This window comes from Aspergillus aculeatinus, assembly GCF_003184765.1.
Source record: "Aspergillus aculeatinus CBS 121060 unplaced genomic scaffold BO66scaffold_15, whole genome shotgun sequence".
Lineage (NCBI taxonomy): Eukaryota > Fungi > Ascomycota > Eurotiomycetes > Eurotiales > Aspergillaceae > Aspergillus > Aspergillus aculeatinus.
Window position 1 is genome coordinate 12,067 of NW_020291484.1, and position 16,072 is coordinate 28,138.

A 16,072-nucleotide genomic window follows, 5' to 3' on the forward strand; every position below is an offset into this window, starting at 1 on the left:
AGCTCTAATGCCTCTATAGCTACAAAGCAATGGCAAGGAAGCAGGAGTGACTAAGCAGATCAGTCTTCCCCTCCTTCCGCGGCTGATTTTATTTTGTTTACTCTGCATCACCTCAAATAAGACTGACAACCCAGGAGACCAGCAGTCTGCTACTTTGACGCGTGCTCTTTGTTCCCTTATCTTTCCATGATCAACCCGTCGAAAGATTGCAATGCATAGATTTCTGGACAATCTATCTATCCACTTCCGTTGATAACCCCGAAGGGTCCTTGCGGTGCCAGTGCATTTCTCCTGCAAGGATGGATCGCATGCGCTAACCGCCGATCCTCAACCACGCTAACCCCCGCCTTTGTGTGATACCGTATCAAAACGGCCTCCACCGTCGGCTGCGTATCCCGCTCGTATCGCATAAACTAACCCGCATGCTTGGATCCGCGATCACAATGAGTGAGCACCGATAAGCTCCACCTGCCGGTGGACTGGGGGATAGACTAACTGCAACAGCGAGCTGTGCGCGCATTCAGTATGCGAACGAGTGCAGATACAGCTCATAGCACGGCCAGAGTGGTGTGATGACTCCAAGAGGGCGAGGGCCATCATTGACGAGACAAATATATATCCCGCACGTCCCACGCAAGCATCCGCATCTCGAAACCCAGCCTCATCCTCAGTTTTCTGTCAAACATCATGCCAGTCTCCAAATCCGATCCCATCGTCATCATCGGCGCCGGCGTGTTCGGTCTCTCCACGGCCCTCCAACTAGCCACGGAGGGATACACGGACATCTCCGTCTTCGAGCGCGACGACCAGGTTCCTGGGCGCTTCTCCGCCGGATACGACATCAACAAGATCGTGCGCGCCGAATATGAAGACCCGTGGTACACGGAACTGACCCTTGTATGCTCCTCCTGCGCCCCATCAACCTCGAGCCGCGCATCGCATCCATTCTAACCGCAACCACACAAACAGAAAGCCATCGCCGGCTGGAAAACCCCGCTTTACGCACCACACTACCACCAAACAGGCTTCTTGCACTGCGTCTCCGGCACCGGCCCGCAGCAAGCAACCCAAACCCTCGAACGCTTCCTCGCCACGATCAAGAACCACCCGCTCTTCGCCCACAAACTCCTCACGATCACCAACCCCACGCAGATCCCACGCGACGTCGCGTGGCAACTGAACGGGCCGCTACCAGGGTGGAAGGGCTACTTCAACCCGCTCGCGGGTTACGCGCACTCGGCCAACGCGCTGCGCGCCGTCTACGAGGCCGCGGCATCCATCGGCGTGAAATTCTTCCTCGGCGCCGAACGCGGCACGATCACCACCCTGCTGCGCGGCGGGGTGGCCACATCCCCCGGCAAGGTCACGGGCGTGCGCACGCAATCCGGCCAAGTCCACAGCTGCCGGCTGGTGATCGTGGCCGTCGGCGCCGCGGCCGGCACCCTGCTGCCGGAGATCGGGCCGCAGGTCGTCGCGAAATCCTGGTCCATCGGGCACGTGCGCCTCACGGACGACGAGACCAGCGCCCTCCGCGGCATCCCCGTCACCTACGCCCGCGACCTGGGCTTCCTGTTCGAGCCCGACCCGGCCACCAACCTGCTAAAGATCTGCCCCATGGGCGGCGGCTACATCAACACCGACCCGGCCACGGGCGTGTCGCTGCCGCCGAAGACCCTCCGCGAGAGCGATAATGTGCTCCCGCCCGAGGATGAGGCCCGCATGCGCAAGCTGCTGCAGCACGCGCTGCCGGCGTTGGCGGAGCGGCCGTTCGTGCAGAAGAAGCTGTGCTGGTTCGCGGATACGGCGGACTCGGACTTCATTGTGGATTTCGTGCCCGGGTCCGCGGGGAGTGTGGCGCTTTGCTCCGGGGACTCCGGGCATTTGTTCAAGATGTTGCCGATTGTGGGCGAGTGGGTGGCGCAGTTGGTGAAGGAGGGGCAGCAAGGCGAGAAGCGGTGGCGGTGGAAGGGAGCTGTGGGCCAGGACGAGAAGGAGAAGGGGAAGAAGTGGGCGGGCGGGGACGTGAGTTGGCGGTTGGGGGCGACGAGGGAGTTTGCGGAGATCAAGCCGGTTCCCGGGGCGAGGTTGTAAATACATAGGTAGTATTCTTTGGTGTTTGGTCTCCTCTTACTTGTTGATTGATTGGAAACGAGAAACGGTCGTTGTTCCAGAACAGGAAATGACATGACATTGATCACATTTGCATCATTATCATCATACATACATACATAAATACACTTTCACCACGCCCGATAAAAAAAAAAGAAGAAAGAAAACTACGACAAGGCAAGTGTCCAATTCATCCGCCCCAGAATCCCCTGCCAATCCAGCCCACTTGCCGGAGAATCATGCGGATTGAGATCCCGGTACTTCCAGACCGTCTCCATCGCCTCGCGCGCCACGCCCACGTTGCTCACGGGCCACGACTGCGTCAGATACGAGAAGTAGGTCAGCACGCGCACGCGCGCCTCGTCCGCCGCCGACAGGCACCCCGCCAGGAACAGCGGCCACATGGGGAACAGCTGCCGCTCCTGGTCCTCGCGGATGACCCGGCCGATGCGGTCGAGCAGCCGGCCCAGCAGTTTCTGCAGGGTCGGCTGCGTCAGCGGGATGTCGCAGGCCAGCTGGAGGTAGAGGTCGGCCGCCAGCCGGAAGCACTGGCCGCAGGTGGCCAGGTACTCGCCGTCTTCCGTGGGGGTGGGAGGGGCGGGGGGATATACCTCGGCCAGGGCGTCGAGCTCGCTGCGCAGCTGCATCGCTTGGTGCATCATTGCGCCCTCGGAGGCGAGCGAGCTGGTGCCGCTGGAGCGCAGGTGTTGTTTGTGCGTGACGAGGTCGGTGGCCCGTGCGATGATGTCCAGGAGGCCGAGCGAGCAGCCGATGTGCGGTTGGTAGGTGGTTTTGTGGGCCGTGTCGTGGAGGTAGATGTCCCAGGGGAAGATTTCGGGGGGCAGGTGCTGCGAGGTGGTTGTTTTTGGTGGTGTTGGGGTTTTGGAGAGGGTGGAAGGGTGGTGGTCTGGCGGGGTGGTGGTGGTGGTGGTTGTTGTCTGATGCTGCGGTGGGTTGCAGCCTGTGGTGCGGAAGAAAAGGGCGCGAGACTGGAAATAACTTTGGGTGAAGAAGAAGATCTCCGGGTCGATGGCTGAGCCGTAGCTGTTGATGATGGCGAAGGCACCTTGCGCGTGGCGCACCCAGTCCGGGCGACAGCCGCAGGCGATCTCGAGCGAGCATAGGATCAGACACGTCATGAGGGCTTCGTTCACGTCCTCCATCTGTGTGAGGGACTCGCGGAGGAGCTGCAGGGCGAGGGATTTGTAGGAGAGGGAGAGTTGGGCGTAGTTGATGGTGGTCGTCGTCACCGCCTCTTCTGCTCGGCGGTCGTTCGCGCTCATCGAGAGCACGGCGTACCAGAGGGGCTTGCGGCGCGAGCAGAAGGGGATGACGAGCGAGCGGAATTTGTTGCGCGGCTCGTCTTGGAAGACTCGGACCCTGCATATGACCTGCAGATCTGTGGTTGTGAGCTGTCTGTCCTTGATCGTGGTTATTAGCTGCGCTTGGGTGCAGTTTACTTACAGTATTGGAATAGCTGGGTTTCTAGCTCGCTGCAGTCTATCAGAAGAGCTGTGAAGGGCGAAGGTTCCGTGTTGAGTCTGGTGGGGCAATCGTCTGGTTGATTGTCGCGATCTATACTTTGTTTCGAGGACGGTGTCGGAAGATGGTGATACTGTTCGCATAATAATACATCTGCATCATGGTAGGATACGCTGAGGAATTGCCAACGGTTTCGTCGTTTTGGAGAAAATCGGTGTCCTTTGCCTGTGGGAGAATGGTTACTGCTGCTCGGTAGTTCACGGGGATGGGCGGTGCGCATACCGAGAGAGATCTTGAAGCGCAATGGCGCTGGTTGCGTCGTTTCGAACAGATAGGAACAGTCGAATCCTCGGACCTCACAGTTTCTACATGCAGGTCTCTCCTCTGTGGTCGTGTGAGCAAGCGTCAGGGTGAATGAGGGACGGGATCGAGAACCGACCTCCGCAACGGCGTTTCCGTTCTGTAGATTCGGGGACAGGTCAGTGGAGGAAACAACGGGGACGAGTTCAATGGGATAGCAGGGGCCCGTACTCTTGCAATTCAAGCAACCGGTTCGACTTCTGACGCTCATGATTCTGTTGTTTTCAGGGTGATTCGAGAGGAACAACTTGAAGTAAGCAGGAAGCAGGAAGCAAGAAAAGAGAAGTAGGAAGAAGGGTTGTTTGATGCGGTCTTCGGCTGCTCGTGGCAAAATGCGGGGCGGGATTCTCTTGGTTTCTCACGGCTTTCCCTCTGCTTCATGCGGGGTCTGGTGGTCATCAACACTGGCAAGATGAAAGACACTGGAATGCAGAGAAAGGAGGCTGCACGGAAGATGCTGAGATGGGAACAAGTCATTTCAATTCCTCTCCTTCATCATCATCATCATCATCATCACCATCACCACTCACTTCACTTGGCGCTTGCGACATGGCTGCACCAACATCGAACCATAACCCTTATCTTATCTCTGACTGAAGAGTTGGATTGACTCTCTTATCAGTTCGATTGCATGCACGAGTTATGCAAGACATGTGCCGGAAGACTCGCCTCTTTCAATTATGTACTGGAGTGTTCACCGATACCAACAGCGTCGCTCTCTCCGCGAGGGACTCCTGCTATTGTCTAGAGTCTGTCCATACTTCGAAGAGAGCTCGTCTGAGCAACCGCGTCGATTTCATATGGCCATGACTGCGATACTTCAACCAAGCCTTTCTGATCTCTAATATCCGATACTCTAGTACTCACTACTACCTGGGGCTATTGTACTTCCCAACAGAAACCCCTTGGTTCTACCCCTCAAGCTCCCACTGACGGGTTGCAGCGCCGAATCCTAATCAGTAGTTGCCTGCCCATCGGCTCTTCCTCCGATGATAACCCTGCAGCTGGGACGTGTTTCAATGCCGTACCGTATCAAACTGCTCTCCAGTACGGTCGATCCGGGGCATGCCACGAGTGGTCAGTGCCTGTCTGGACATGGATGAGACACCCCGCCGCTCAACGTGCAGCAAGGCCTCGCACACGGGGTCTGATAGCTGAGCAATAAATGGAATTGAGATTATCACCCCCCCGTCCTTATCAGTCCTAGTCGCTGCAAGCATATCATGTACCCCGCAAACCCTACAAGAGGGCTATAAAGATGGCTGTGGCATGAGAAAGAGTCAGTCTTCGCATCATCAGTCCTCTCTACCATCATTGACTATCTCAAGCAATGTCTGCCTCCTTAAGGGCAACCTCCGGCCTAGGCACCACAGGCATTGCCGCATTCCGAGCTCCTCTGGCCCTCCGACATCAGCGATATGTCTCCACGCGGTCGTCCATAAGTGGAGAGAGCGTTGCCCCCGTGGTGGCCAACTCGCCGGCCGAGGTCAAGAAGGCCGCAGTGTCTGCCTCTGCCCACTCAGTCATTCCGACAGGCGTGCTGCTGCGGTCCCTCCTGGTGACGACCGTCTCCTCCCACCCGCTTCTATTAGGGCCCAGCTTATCCATCCTATCCTTTCTCTCCAAGTCCCGCAGCCTTCTGCTGGATGTGGAACGAAACCCACTCATCTACTGGTTCCTACGAAAGACTTTCTACGACCACTTCTGTGCGGGAGAGAAGGAAGCCGAGGTGCACCGAACCATCCAGCAGATCAAGAGCACGGGAGTGAAGGGAGTGATCTTGACCTACACGCGGGAGACGGTGCAGGACTCGCGCACGGAGAAGCAACGGTTCGCCAATACGAGGGCCTTGGAGAAGGCTGCATCGACAGAGACCTGCGAGCATATCCAAGCGTGGAGGGAAGATGTCCTCCGCACGGTGGACATGCTTGGCCCGGGAGACTTCCTTGCCCCGAAGTGAGTGTTTCTAGAAATGACCATTGCTATTTTGGACAAAATACTAACAATGGACCAGACTCACTGGTGCCGGCCCCAAGGTGACGCAGGCCTTTGCCGCAGGCCAGCCCGTCCCCGCCCAGATGGTTGAGGCACTGGACGAAGTGTGCCGGCGCGTGGTGGAGAAGAAAGCCCGGCTGCTGATGGACGCAGAGCAACACGCCTTCCTTGGAGGCATCCATAGCCTGACCCTGGACATGATGCGCAAGTACAATCGCCACGGCAAGGCGGTCATCTACAACACCTTCCAAGCCTACCTCAAAGCCGCCCCGGAACTGATCGCCGCGCACCTGAAGCTCGCCAGCGAAGAAGGCTTCACCCTGGGGTTGAAGCTCGTCCGCGGCGCCTACATGAGCAGCGATCCACGACACTTAATCCACGACACGAAGGAGGACACTGACCGGGCCTACGACACGATCGTGCGGGGGATCCTGCAGCAGAACTACAAGGGGTTCGGGGCAACACAAAGCTGCCCGTTCCCCGCCACCGACCTGTTCTTGGCGACGCACAATATCGACAGCGCGGTGGCGGCGCACAACCTGCACGAGGCGCGCGTCCGGGCCAACCTCCCGACGTGCAAGGTCGAGTTCGGGCAGCTGATGGGGATGGCGGACGGGGTGACCTACGGCCTGCTGCAGCTCACGGGCGCGAACCAAGGGGCTGCTCGCCCCCCAGCCGTCTACAAGTGCTTGCACTGGGGCAGTATGAGCGAGTGTCTGAGTTTCCTGCTGCGGAGGGCGGCGGAGAATCGCGATGCGGTGGCCAGGACGATGACTGAGCACGCGGCGCTCAAGGCGGAGGTGAAGCGGAGGATCCGGGCTGGGCTCGGGCGATCTTAGCTATCTACACGGATATTATCAAATAGAATGAGAATAACGATTATGACTGTCTATCTTTTGTGACTCGGGAGTGTCTCCACATACCTGGGATAAGTTTGCCCTTACGAGATATCGATGCGGGGAAGGAGGAGTTATACTTGGTGTCTGTATACTTCGGTCACCAATACCCTCGGATACACCCTCCGTCATGCAGCTGTACCGCAGCGGTATATACTAGTACTAGTGGATCCCAGCAACAGCGGTTAGTCCAGCCGCTCTCCACTCCGTCCTTCGGGTCTGCATCCGCACACACTCCCGTCTCTCCGTGCCTCGTCTAGATCTACACAGTATGCCCCAACAACCAACCCATCCTATGCATACAACAAGACATACACAGTGAACCCCACAAACAATCCCGATAGCAATCATGTTGGCCTCAACACCACCACCACCGCCACCACCACCACCCATCTCTCCCAGAATACAAACTAACCAAACCCAGACCCTCCTCCAACCCACATACCGACTAACTTACACACCTCACATAACTAACTGGTCAACACCCTTATTCAGCACCCGCAACCCACGACCACCACCTACACCCACAACCACGCCCTCGCCGCTCGCCGCCCGCCCCAACCACGCAGAGATCTATCTGCCACTCCAACTCACTCCAACTCAACCCGGAGTCAAAGGAAGCCCGCTACCAGCCGCGCCGTAGGCCTCGCAGTAAGTGCACCGCTACGCCACCGCCGATGGGCTGCGGTCCGGGCTCTGCTTCGCTCGCTACCCCCTCCTCCCATGGGAGTAGAAGTAGAGGAAATGCAGGTGGGTTCAGGCGGGGGGGGGGGGGCTGCCTTGTCCGATCTGCGCGGAGGGGCCATCGGCCTTGCTGGTTGCGGTGTGGGATGCTGCGGTTCCGCGCGAGGTTTGGGGGGGGGAGTGGAGCGGGAGGAGGAGGGTTGGGTGACGGGGTGTGTATAGTCTGGGTTGTTGCAGGGAGGGAGGATGGGTGTAGATGGAAGGTGGGAGGGAATAGCAATGGCACCCTGTCGGGAGTTGGATATAGCTCCCTCGGCGGATATGGCGCGGCTGAGGCGGTGGTTGAGTCGGGGCTGATGATGGCGATGCGGGCGGAGACAGAGACGGGTCGATTGCTGCTGCATAGGGACCTCGGATGGAGGCTTATTGTTGATGGTGGGATATGATTAGGTAGGTATTGGGTGTTGTGTTTGTTGCTCTAGGTCGAGGATTGGGCTGCAGGAGTGACTGGGCACAGGTCTACCGCTCTGAGGGAGTCGACGCTGTTAGTGATGGTGAGAAGATTGGAGATCCTTTGCAGTGGAGAATCCAGTCTCATTTGGGCTATGGTAGTTATGGGATGGTATGACTTGATCGGATCGCGCGTAGTACAGTACACCACACCAATCCCCTCCAAGCCATTATACCCTCACCACAAACCCCCCCACCCCCCCCTTTCCCTGTCTCAGCCCAAAGCCACCTACCGCGTCCCATTAACAAACCCCTCCCCCCCCTCCGCCTGCCTCCCCATCAACCCCGCCACCGAAACCGCCTCCCTCATCCCCCGCGCCACCGTGCCCCTCAACCCCCGCTCCTCCAACACCATCAACCCGCCCATCGTACACCCCCCGGGCGACGTCCCCTGATCCCTGAGGAGAGCAGGATGCAGACCGCCCTCCTGCATCAACGCCGTCGCCCCCCTCAACGCCTGCAGCACCGTCGTCTGCGCATCCCCCCGCGGAAACCCCATCGCCACAGCGCCCTCGATCAGCGCGTCCGCGAACACGGCCACGAACGCCGGCGTCGAGCCCCCCACCGCCGTGAAGGCGGTCATCTGGGCCGGCGGGATGAGCTGCGTCTGGCCCACGGCCGAGAAGATCGTTTGCGTCAACGTGATGTGAGCCTCGGTGGGGTTGGCTCTGCCCTCGCTGGTATCAGTAGGGGCGCCAGGGGGCACCTCGATCGCAGTGATGCTCTGCCCCACGAGCGCGGCCATGTTGGGCAGGGTGCGGAGGATCTGGAGATCGTGGATGTCCGGCACGAGGCTGAAGAGCGCGGACCGGGTCCAGCCTGCGGCGATGCTGATGAGGAATTTGCCGGAGAGGGCGGCGCGGAGGGTCGCGTCGGCGAAGAAGGTGGGGATGTCGGCGGGGTCGATGCAGAGCAGGATCGTGGTGGCTTTTTGGATGGCGGTGAGGTTGGCGTTCGGTCCGTGGAGGATGGTTACCTTGGGGCTGTCTGGGTCGGTGCGCGTGAGGTAGGGGGTGAACAGGTTGGTGAGTTTGGTGGACGAGGTGGCGCTGCGGGTGGTTGCGATGTAGGATTTGGGGAGCGCTGGGGTCGTGCTGGTGCTCGGGGGTGTGGTCTGGGCTTGGGACTGGGCCTTCAGGAGGCCATTGAGGATGGCTGTGCCCATGTTTCCTTTGTCGGATGTTAGTTTTCTCTCAAGGAGCAAGAGGGGAGGGTAGAGGCTTACCGCAGCCGATGATACTGAGCGTTTGCTCGCTGGTTGGGTTGGTCGACATTGTTCCGAGGTGGTTGGATGTAGAGGTTGTGTGCTGTGGCGATAGAAGCGACGGCGAATTGACAAGCTGTGCAACGCTAAGTGCAATTGCTTATATGCTATGAGGACTGGCGAAAATTGTGAGTGAGAAGCGAAGCGTACGGGCCATATACGTGGATACTTGATATAGTTCGGTTTAAGAGGCTGTTGTTACTCACGGGAGCTGCTCCGAGCCCAGAGATTGCTGACTGAGCGACCCAGAGCAGTCCGGGAGCCACTCCGAGTGGCTGCACAAAACCATCACTTTTTGTGGCTACCTACCTAGTATGTTGCAACAGGAAGTGTAGAAGAAAATATTATTACATTCCCAGGCCGGTGGGGCATTATAACACTAAATAGATATAGGTTTGTTGGGGAAAAGTCACATAGATACATGAATAGCCAGTAAACCCACGACGGGAAATCAACATCGCGTGAGGTAAGGGAAATCGTGATATGAACACGCAGAATCAAGCATGGTTGTCCTGAGCAGGACTTGGGTTCGTCGAAAGTGACGAGTATGGTTTGGTGCAATTTGTTCACCGTATGGCCAGTTTTTTTGGCTTGTCTATGACGTGGTACGTGTTGCCAACAGTTGTACAAGAGGGTAGAGACTATGTCCTTCTCATGGCTTTGCCATGATGGTAGAGCCTATCGTGGCCGATGGCGTTGATCCTGTCTGGTCGGGTTGTACAGAGCAGGCCAGGTTCGAACGAGTAAAGTACATTAGCCATGTTCATGGCTTCGGTTGCCGCTCGAGAAGAGCTCAGCCTGGATGGCTGTTCTTTGTGAGTTTGCGATTCTCGGTCTAATAGCCGAGTCAATACTGGCATCTAACGCAGTCGCCAGGTCGGCATCAGGCGCCCAGCCGCCTGGTTCATCGTCTTGAGCAGCAAGCGCCGCGCCGAGCACGCGTCGAATATATGGATCCGCAGGGCCAACTTAGAGAGACGGGTCGGTCTTCCATGTACCTATCAGAGTGTTAGTCATCCTGAGTGACAGGTACGAAAAAGCAACCGCAACTGACCTCCGAAATTATGTTTGACAAATGCCATCGGGTCGTCGATATCTCCTGCATTCATCTGGTGCACACCCGGACTGAAACTCGTAATAGGTAGTACCACCACGTCCCCCACCTTCTTGTACCCTTCCAAATTGGTAAAGTCCTCGTAAGTGACATTCAAGGTAGAACCCGGCTCAATGTTGAAGTACTCGGGATCATTGAAGTACCGGAAGACAGCGTCGGTCCAGGCCCCCGGTCCCGTGAACTCCATGATCGTCTTATCCATCTTTCCGACTTTCAAGATTCCCGCCTTCTTCATTCGCAGCGCCTCCTCGGTGATGTAGGTGACAATGTCCCGGAAGATCGGGTGGCCCGGTTTGGCCTGGATAGTCCACTGGCAGAACTGGATTCGGCGCGCATACCAGTCGTGCCAGTCAGGACGGTCTGGATCCGCCTCAATCCCGACGACAGCCCCGACGGTCGTCAGATCGAGCTCCGAAGGCAGCCAGTCCGACGCGGGCTTCAAAGCCGTTGTGTCAATGTCGCTGTAGATCCCGCCCCGCGCCAGAAGAATGAGATACCGGAAGAAGTCGGCCTTGAGGACAGGCAAAGGCATGGATTCAAAGGCCTCGTATACGTCCGGCACTGATCCATAAAGATACTTGATCAAATGTCGCAAGGTATCGTCGGGAATGACCTCATGAACAAACCCCGGGTGAAGCTCGGTCCAGCTGGCCTCGGGGTCACGCAGTTCCTCCGAGAAAAACATCGACTCGGGAGTGTACTTCCATGTCTGCCAAATGTATGCGGGGAATTTGCCGTTGAGATCGTAGGGAAAGTGATAACGCAAGCGGTCGCGCAATGGGGCGCTCGGAGGAGGAGAGAGGGGTTGTTGCTTATTGCTGTCCGGCTTCTGCCCCTGGGGCTGGTCATTCGTTGTTTGGCCATCGTCGTAGGCCTTCGCGGCGGAGGCGGGCACCGGCGGCGACACGGACGAGGAGGAATGCGAAGATCGGAAAAAGACGATGAAGGTGATCAGCAACAAGGCCGCAGAAAGCGACTTGCGGAAAGTGAGCATCGTGGCGCAAATAGGGGGAAGGTAATGTTGTTGTAGTCGGCTAAATCCGGGCTACCGTTGACAGCTCCAGGAATTTCCCCGGATGTTTTTTTTATTTCCCACTTTCGCAGGCTTCCCCGAGACAATGTCAATCGTCAATCTTGGTCCAAGGTCAATTGGTGTCTCTTCCACGGAACTGTCCCCGATTGTGCATATCCGTAAGCCGTAAGTGTCCCAGCAAAAAGGGCTGTCGTCGTCAGAAAGGCGTGAGAACGGACCCGTGCGATGGATTGCGCGTTCGCTGAAAAGGCCGACTGAAGACGATGAGTGAACTAGGGCTCTTGCAACCGTGCCATGGGGGCGAGAAAGAAGATAAGATATTTGTAAAGAGACCGGACAATCCAGACAGGCGTCGGTTGTACGACACCAGCGCGTGGAAAAAATAAAAGAGAATTGATTCAATGTTTGAAGAGGGGGGGAGTTAAGTTGTTTGGTGTTGGTCGGTGGAGCCCGCGGATTCGGGAGTGACGACGGCCTTTTTGGTGGCGTCAAATTGTCAATTCTTCCCGATCAACATTCCTACACATAACTTGAGTACATCCAGGCATCGGCACATCCCATGCACCAGAGACGCGGCCAGCTGGCTCTTGGTAGCTTCTTATAGGTATGTCTTCCTTTTGTCTTCGTGTCTTTTCACAAGGCAATCCAAGCCCATAGGGGGAAAAGATAAGTGCCTGCAACCTCAACCTCAACCTCAACCTTGGTGCTACTAATCGACTTCTGCCTGCCTGCAACGGGAAGATGATCGTCCCTCTCGTTCTCTCCCACGAACTACTCGAGTAAAACTATTCTACCGTGATTTATTCATGGAACAGGTCAAGTCGTCGGGTGTACCTGACTATCGAGCAGTTTGAGGTTGCAACACTCTCCTGTTTCTCCTGTTTCTCCTTGTTTCCCCACAGCACAATTGGTTTGCACCGCCGTTTTCGGCCCTACCCTCAGATCCACCTGCGATCGCAAGGCTGTCTGTCGGATGTCCAGAGGCTCCAGACTCCAGACCACATTTTAAGGTTACGCTCGGGGTTTGAATCAACGGGGGGATATCTTCAGTCCTGACGATGATCAACTATGGAACGTCCAAGATCCGATAGTGACAAGAATATCCCCGGTCGCATTGAACGTGGTGGAAGGCATACGGGAAGGGGTTGCGTCACCCTCCAGCAAGCCGCGTCATGGATCCGACTTGGCTTCGGCGCTTGTCTGGCCCTGCCCTTCGGCTGTAAAGGAAACAAGCCTTCAGCTGCAGCTGGTGTACTCCGGAGTATGTCTGAGTGTGTGATTGCTGGCTGTCACTCCCGCTTCCTCTTCCCCCTTCTTCCCGCTTCATGTGCTCGGTATTTCCTCCATCCACAATCTCCTATTCACAATCACCAACTCACGGGCAATTGACAAATTGAACATGGCTCAATCACCGCAATGCTTAATAAGGAATCTCGTCAAGACGCTTGTCCTTCTCTTACCGTCTCGAGTCTCAGATTGCCACAGGCCTTATCTCGAGCCTTTCGATCTACAGTTGAAATTACGGGACAATACCGCTCCTTACAATACACGTGGGAGCATTCTCGACCTGAGAGTGGCTGATGAAAGCTATCCGACCCGATAGTTACTGAAAGCGGTACACAGGCTGTAACCACGGAAAAGTCTCTTACCAGATCTCATGAATGAAAGATAATGAACAACACGGGAAAGTCAACCCTGGATGAGAACCTCTCGATCATGGTTGCTTGAATGCTACGGTACCTGATCAGCGTCATTCCACAACGTCATTGACCTTGAGCACAAGACACTCTGTGCTATGTCCAAATGTCCTTTGCTCTCAACACATGCTCCGAGTGTGATTGTCTCTACACCTGAGCTGGCTGTAAACGCGAATACAGTCAGCTCAGCGCCGATTCAAGGACAATGGTCCATTGAGCGTTAGCAATGGTCCAGCAATGGCTGGCCTATACTTCAGTAGTCAACATGCACATGCTCCCAGGCACAAATTCCTTATACAAAAGAAAAGACCTCATCATGATCCCGGTGGCGGCTGATCTAATCAATGCGCTCATCCCTTGAGTCAAAGCGGATGCTTAGCCCGCGGCGGCAAGAGACGACTGGCTAATATGAAGTACTACCGAGAAGATCCCGGGGTCCAGAAGTGGCTGTTCAATCCGGCCAACTGACGTCTTGGAAATGGTCAGCCAGTTCCTTTCGCTATGCTGACGCCAATTTGCGTGCTTGCCTTAGATTACCATCAGCGCTGCGATTCTCTGTCTGAAACGGGACCCCGCGTTGCGAAACACCGTAGTCTTTTCTAATTAAAGCTCCATCTGAGTGTGCTATAAACCTGAATAGCAGTATCTGGTTCAGCTACCGTTGCATACGCACATGAATGGTACCCTGGTACGATCGATCATACCCTCCGGCTAGCCGGGGCATGGTGAGAAACATAGGCGGAAATGGAGACACAACAGAGAACGAGAGGGATCTGGAGCCTGTTAGGGGCGCCCGCAGAGCCAAGCTCCCGATCTACACAGCCTGAATCCGGTGCAGAGAAGGGTATATCTGTACTGAAGTCACCCGACAGTGCATCGTCGTCAGATTCCTCCGCCAGGGGCCCGAGACCCTGGACGCGGGGTAAGATCCTGACAGTGTCGATCTTAGCCTTCTTCGCGTTGGCGATAATCGTCATCGCCATCACGGTTCCCATAGTCTTGGTGAAGAGGAACAAATCCCATGATGATCCCAGCTATCACAACGCAGCAAACCAACCGATTCAGGTCCTCTCGGACTTTCCAGATCCTGGGCTACTCCATGTGAACAGCACCTGGTATACCTACGGCACCAATGCAGTCAAGAACAACTCCGAAGTGCCTCATGTACCCGTCGCGACGTCGAGGGACTTCAGCTCGTGGAAGCTGCTCGACGGCCACGATGCCATGCCCTCGTTGAGTGGCTGGGAGACAGACATCAATCACTACGCCCCGGACGTGATCCAGCGCGTACGTACCACATCTACTGCCACCATCCCCCAACACCCAAGCCCCCAGCAACTTACTAACCGGACGTGAACTCAGGACGACGGACGATACGTCCTCTACTACTCCGGCGAACTCAAAGATTGGCTCTATCACCACTGCGTCGGCGTCGCCGTCACCAACGGCACGAACCCGCTGGGCCCCTACGTGCCGCAGCGCAAACCGCTGGCCTGCCCGCGCGACCAAGGCGGCGCGATCGACCCGTCGCCCTTCCGCGACGCCGACGGCAAGCTCTACGTCGTCTACAAGGCGGACGCCAACAGCATCGGCCACGGCGGCGACTGCAACAACGGCAAGAAGCCCGTGCTGCCCGTCCCCATCCTCCTGCAGGAGCTCGAGGCCGACGGCGTGACCCCCGTCGGCGCCCCGGTCCAGATCCTCCAGAACGACAAGAGCGACGGCCCGCTGGTCGAGGCGCCCAACCTCCTGCGCACCGCCCAGGGCATCTACTACCTGTTCTTCTCCTCCCACTGCTTCACCTCCCCGAAGTACGACGTCAAGTACGCCTACGCCACGTCGCTGAAGGGGCCCTACACCCGCGCGGACCGGGCGCTGTTCAAGACCGGCGACTTCGGGCTCAAGTCGCCCGGTGGCGCAACCGTTTCGCGGGACGGCACGCGGATCGTGTTTCATGCGAACTGTGGCAAGTTGCGGTGTTTGCATGCGGCCGCTATTGCGATTCATGCCAATTCGACCATTACCCCTGCTTCACTTTAGTTCGGAAGGACGGCCGGCGCATTTGTGCAGATCACCTGTGATGTGTTACGATTCATGGATCATCAGCATGGAACTGAGGGCTCTTATGTAAGAGCAGGTGTGTATATAAGCTGTAGCCATGGTCACTGTACACTCGAAGATACGAAGCGACGTCTTGACGATTCTATCAACGTTCTTTACTGTATTCATTAAATACCGTCTGCAAAGCACTATATAAGGATACTAAATCACGGACTGTCTCTAATGCATGCCCTTCCACATCATGTCTCAAGAAGAAAAGGAATTAACTGGCAGACTTGCATGGCCCTCAGATTAGCTCTCAGGTTCTCACTGATTTCCAGGCTTGATTTTGTAGACGCAACACGACGTGTCACGAGTCAGCCGGATACCATACAACTTTGGCTTTTGGGTAAATTCCTCGTCACCGGGCCATGATCTGTCTGCTGGGGTGGTTCGTGGATTGGATCTGGTTAAGGGGGTGATAAATGATAGTTGAGTAAGTGCGGTCTGGAAGAATGTGAAGAAGGGTGTTCATCTACTCTGTATGCCACCTGAACCAGGCCGAGTCATATGCCATCGCACTGCATTAAGTGCGGGTGGTCTATGACTCTATGCTGTGTCAGTGTCAGGGTGGTGGTCTTGTTAGATGATGCCAGTTGCTTGAAGCAGGTGGGGTGTCATTGAGGTCCTGTAGGATTTTCTTAGTTATGGATGTGGTGGTGAGTACCGCGCCTTGATCAGATTGAAAACTACTATTGAATTTTCCCTCGTCATCGGCAGATGCTCGACGTCGTTACCTTTGGGAGGCGAACAGGCGGAGCAAGTGATGTAGCCTCGGAGTACGAATTGGTTTGTCATCATTTCGGCGGCCAAGACGGGGGTGGGGGG

At 56.5% G+C, this 16,072-nt stretch overlaps 7 protein-coding genes across 7 annotated transcripts; 3 read left to right on the plus strand and 4 right to left on the minus strand.

Moving 5' to 3' along the window:
* Positions 1-425: 425 nt before the first annotated feature.
* BO66DRAFT_370746 (NAD(P)/FAD-dependent oxidoreductase) lies at positions 426-2,091 on the plus strand (the record flags this gene model as incomplete). Its single annotated transcript, XM_025645427.1, has 2 exons — positions 426-897; positions 970-2,091. Exons 1-2 carry the CDS (start codon positions 688-690, stop codon positions 2,089-2,091), a joined length of 1,332 nt encoding a protein of 443 aa, XP_025505475.1. The 5' UTR covers positions 426-687.
* Positions 2,092-2,276: 185 nt separating this feature from the next.
* Positions 2,277-4,162, minus strand: BO66DRAFT_370748 (Zn(II)2Cys6 transcription factor; the record flags this gene model as incomplete). The annotated part of the gene is made up of 5 exons (XM_025645428.1): positions 2,277-3,508; positions 3,574-3,816; positions 3,874-3,975; positions 4,031-4,051; positions 4,123-4,162. 5 exons carry the CDS (start codon positions 4,160-4,162, stop codon positions 2,277-2,279), a joined length of 1,638 nt encoding a protein of 545 aa, XP_025505476.1.
* Positions 4,163-5,281: 1,119 nt separating this feature from the next.
* Positions 5,282-6,785, plus strand: BO66DRAFT_419305 (FAD-linked oxidoreductase; the record flags this gene model as incomplete). The annotated part of the gene is made up of 2 exons (XM_025649805.1): positions 5,282-5,907; positions 5,966-6,785. 2 exons carry the CDS (start codon positions 5,282-5,284, stop codon positions 6,783-6,785), a joined length of 1,446 nt encoding a protein of 481 aa, XP_025505477.1.
* Positions 6,786-7,240: 455 nt separating this feature from the next.
* On the minus strand, positions 7,241-8,140 carry BO66DRAFT_45686 (uncharacterized protein). The gene has a single exon (XM_025652159.1). It carries the CDS (start codon positions 7,928-7,930, stop codon positions 7,454-7,456), a length of 477 nt encoding a protein of 158 aa, XP_025505478.1. The 5' UTR covers positions 7,931-8,140; the 3' UTR covers positions 7,241-7,453.
* Positions 8,141-8,265: 125 nt separating this feature from the next.
* On the minus strand, positions 8,266-9,455 carry BO66DRAFT_370755 (pyrroline-5-carboxylate reductase family protein; the record flags this gene model as incomplete). Its single annotated transcript, XM_025645429.1, has 2 exons — positions 9,262-9,455; positions 8,266-9,206 (listed from the first exon to the last, which is right to left on the minus strand). The coding sequence occupies exons 1-2, from the start codon at positions 9,308-9,310 to the stop codon at positions 8,266-8,268; spliced, it is 990 nt and encodes a 329-aa protein (XP_025505479.1). The 5' UTR covers positions 9,311-9,455.
* An 814-nt stretch (positions 9,456-10,269) lies between these two features.
* BO66DRAFT_319051 (glycosyltransferase family 32 protein) lies at positions 10,270-11,408 on the minus strand (the record flags this gene model as incomplete). The annotated part of the gene is made up of 2 exons (XM_025643633.1): positions 10,270-10,298; positions 10,355-11,408. 2 exons carry the CDS (start codon positions 11,406-11,408, stop codon positions 10,270-10,272), a joined length of 1,083 nt encoding a protein of 360 aa, XP_025505480.1.
* Positions 11,409-13,888: 2,480 nt separating this feature from the next.
* BO66DRAFT_318999 (glycoside hydrolase family 43 protein) lies at positions 13,889-15,184 on the plus strand (the record flags this gene model as incomplete). The annotated part of the gene is made up of 2 exons (XM_025643629.1): positions 13,889-14,431; positions 14,507-15,184. The coding sequence occupies 2 exons, from the start codon at positions 13,889-13,891 to the stop codon at positions 15,182-15,184; spliced, it is 1,221 nt and encodes a 406-aa protein (XP_025505481.1).
* Positions 15,185-16,072: the final 888 nt, after the last annotated feature.

Coding starts and splice junctions, on each gene's coding strand:
- BO66DRAFT_45686 (XM_025652159.1), bottom strand. CDS start 7,930: ATGCAGCAGCAATCGACCCGTCTCTGTCTCCGCCCGCATCGCCATCAT.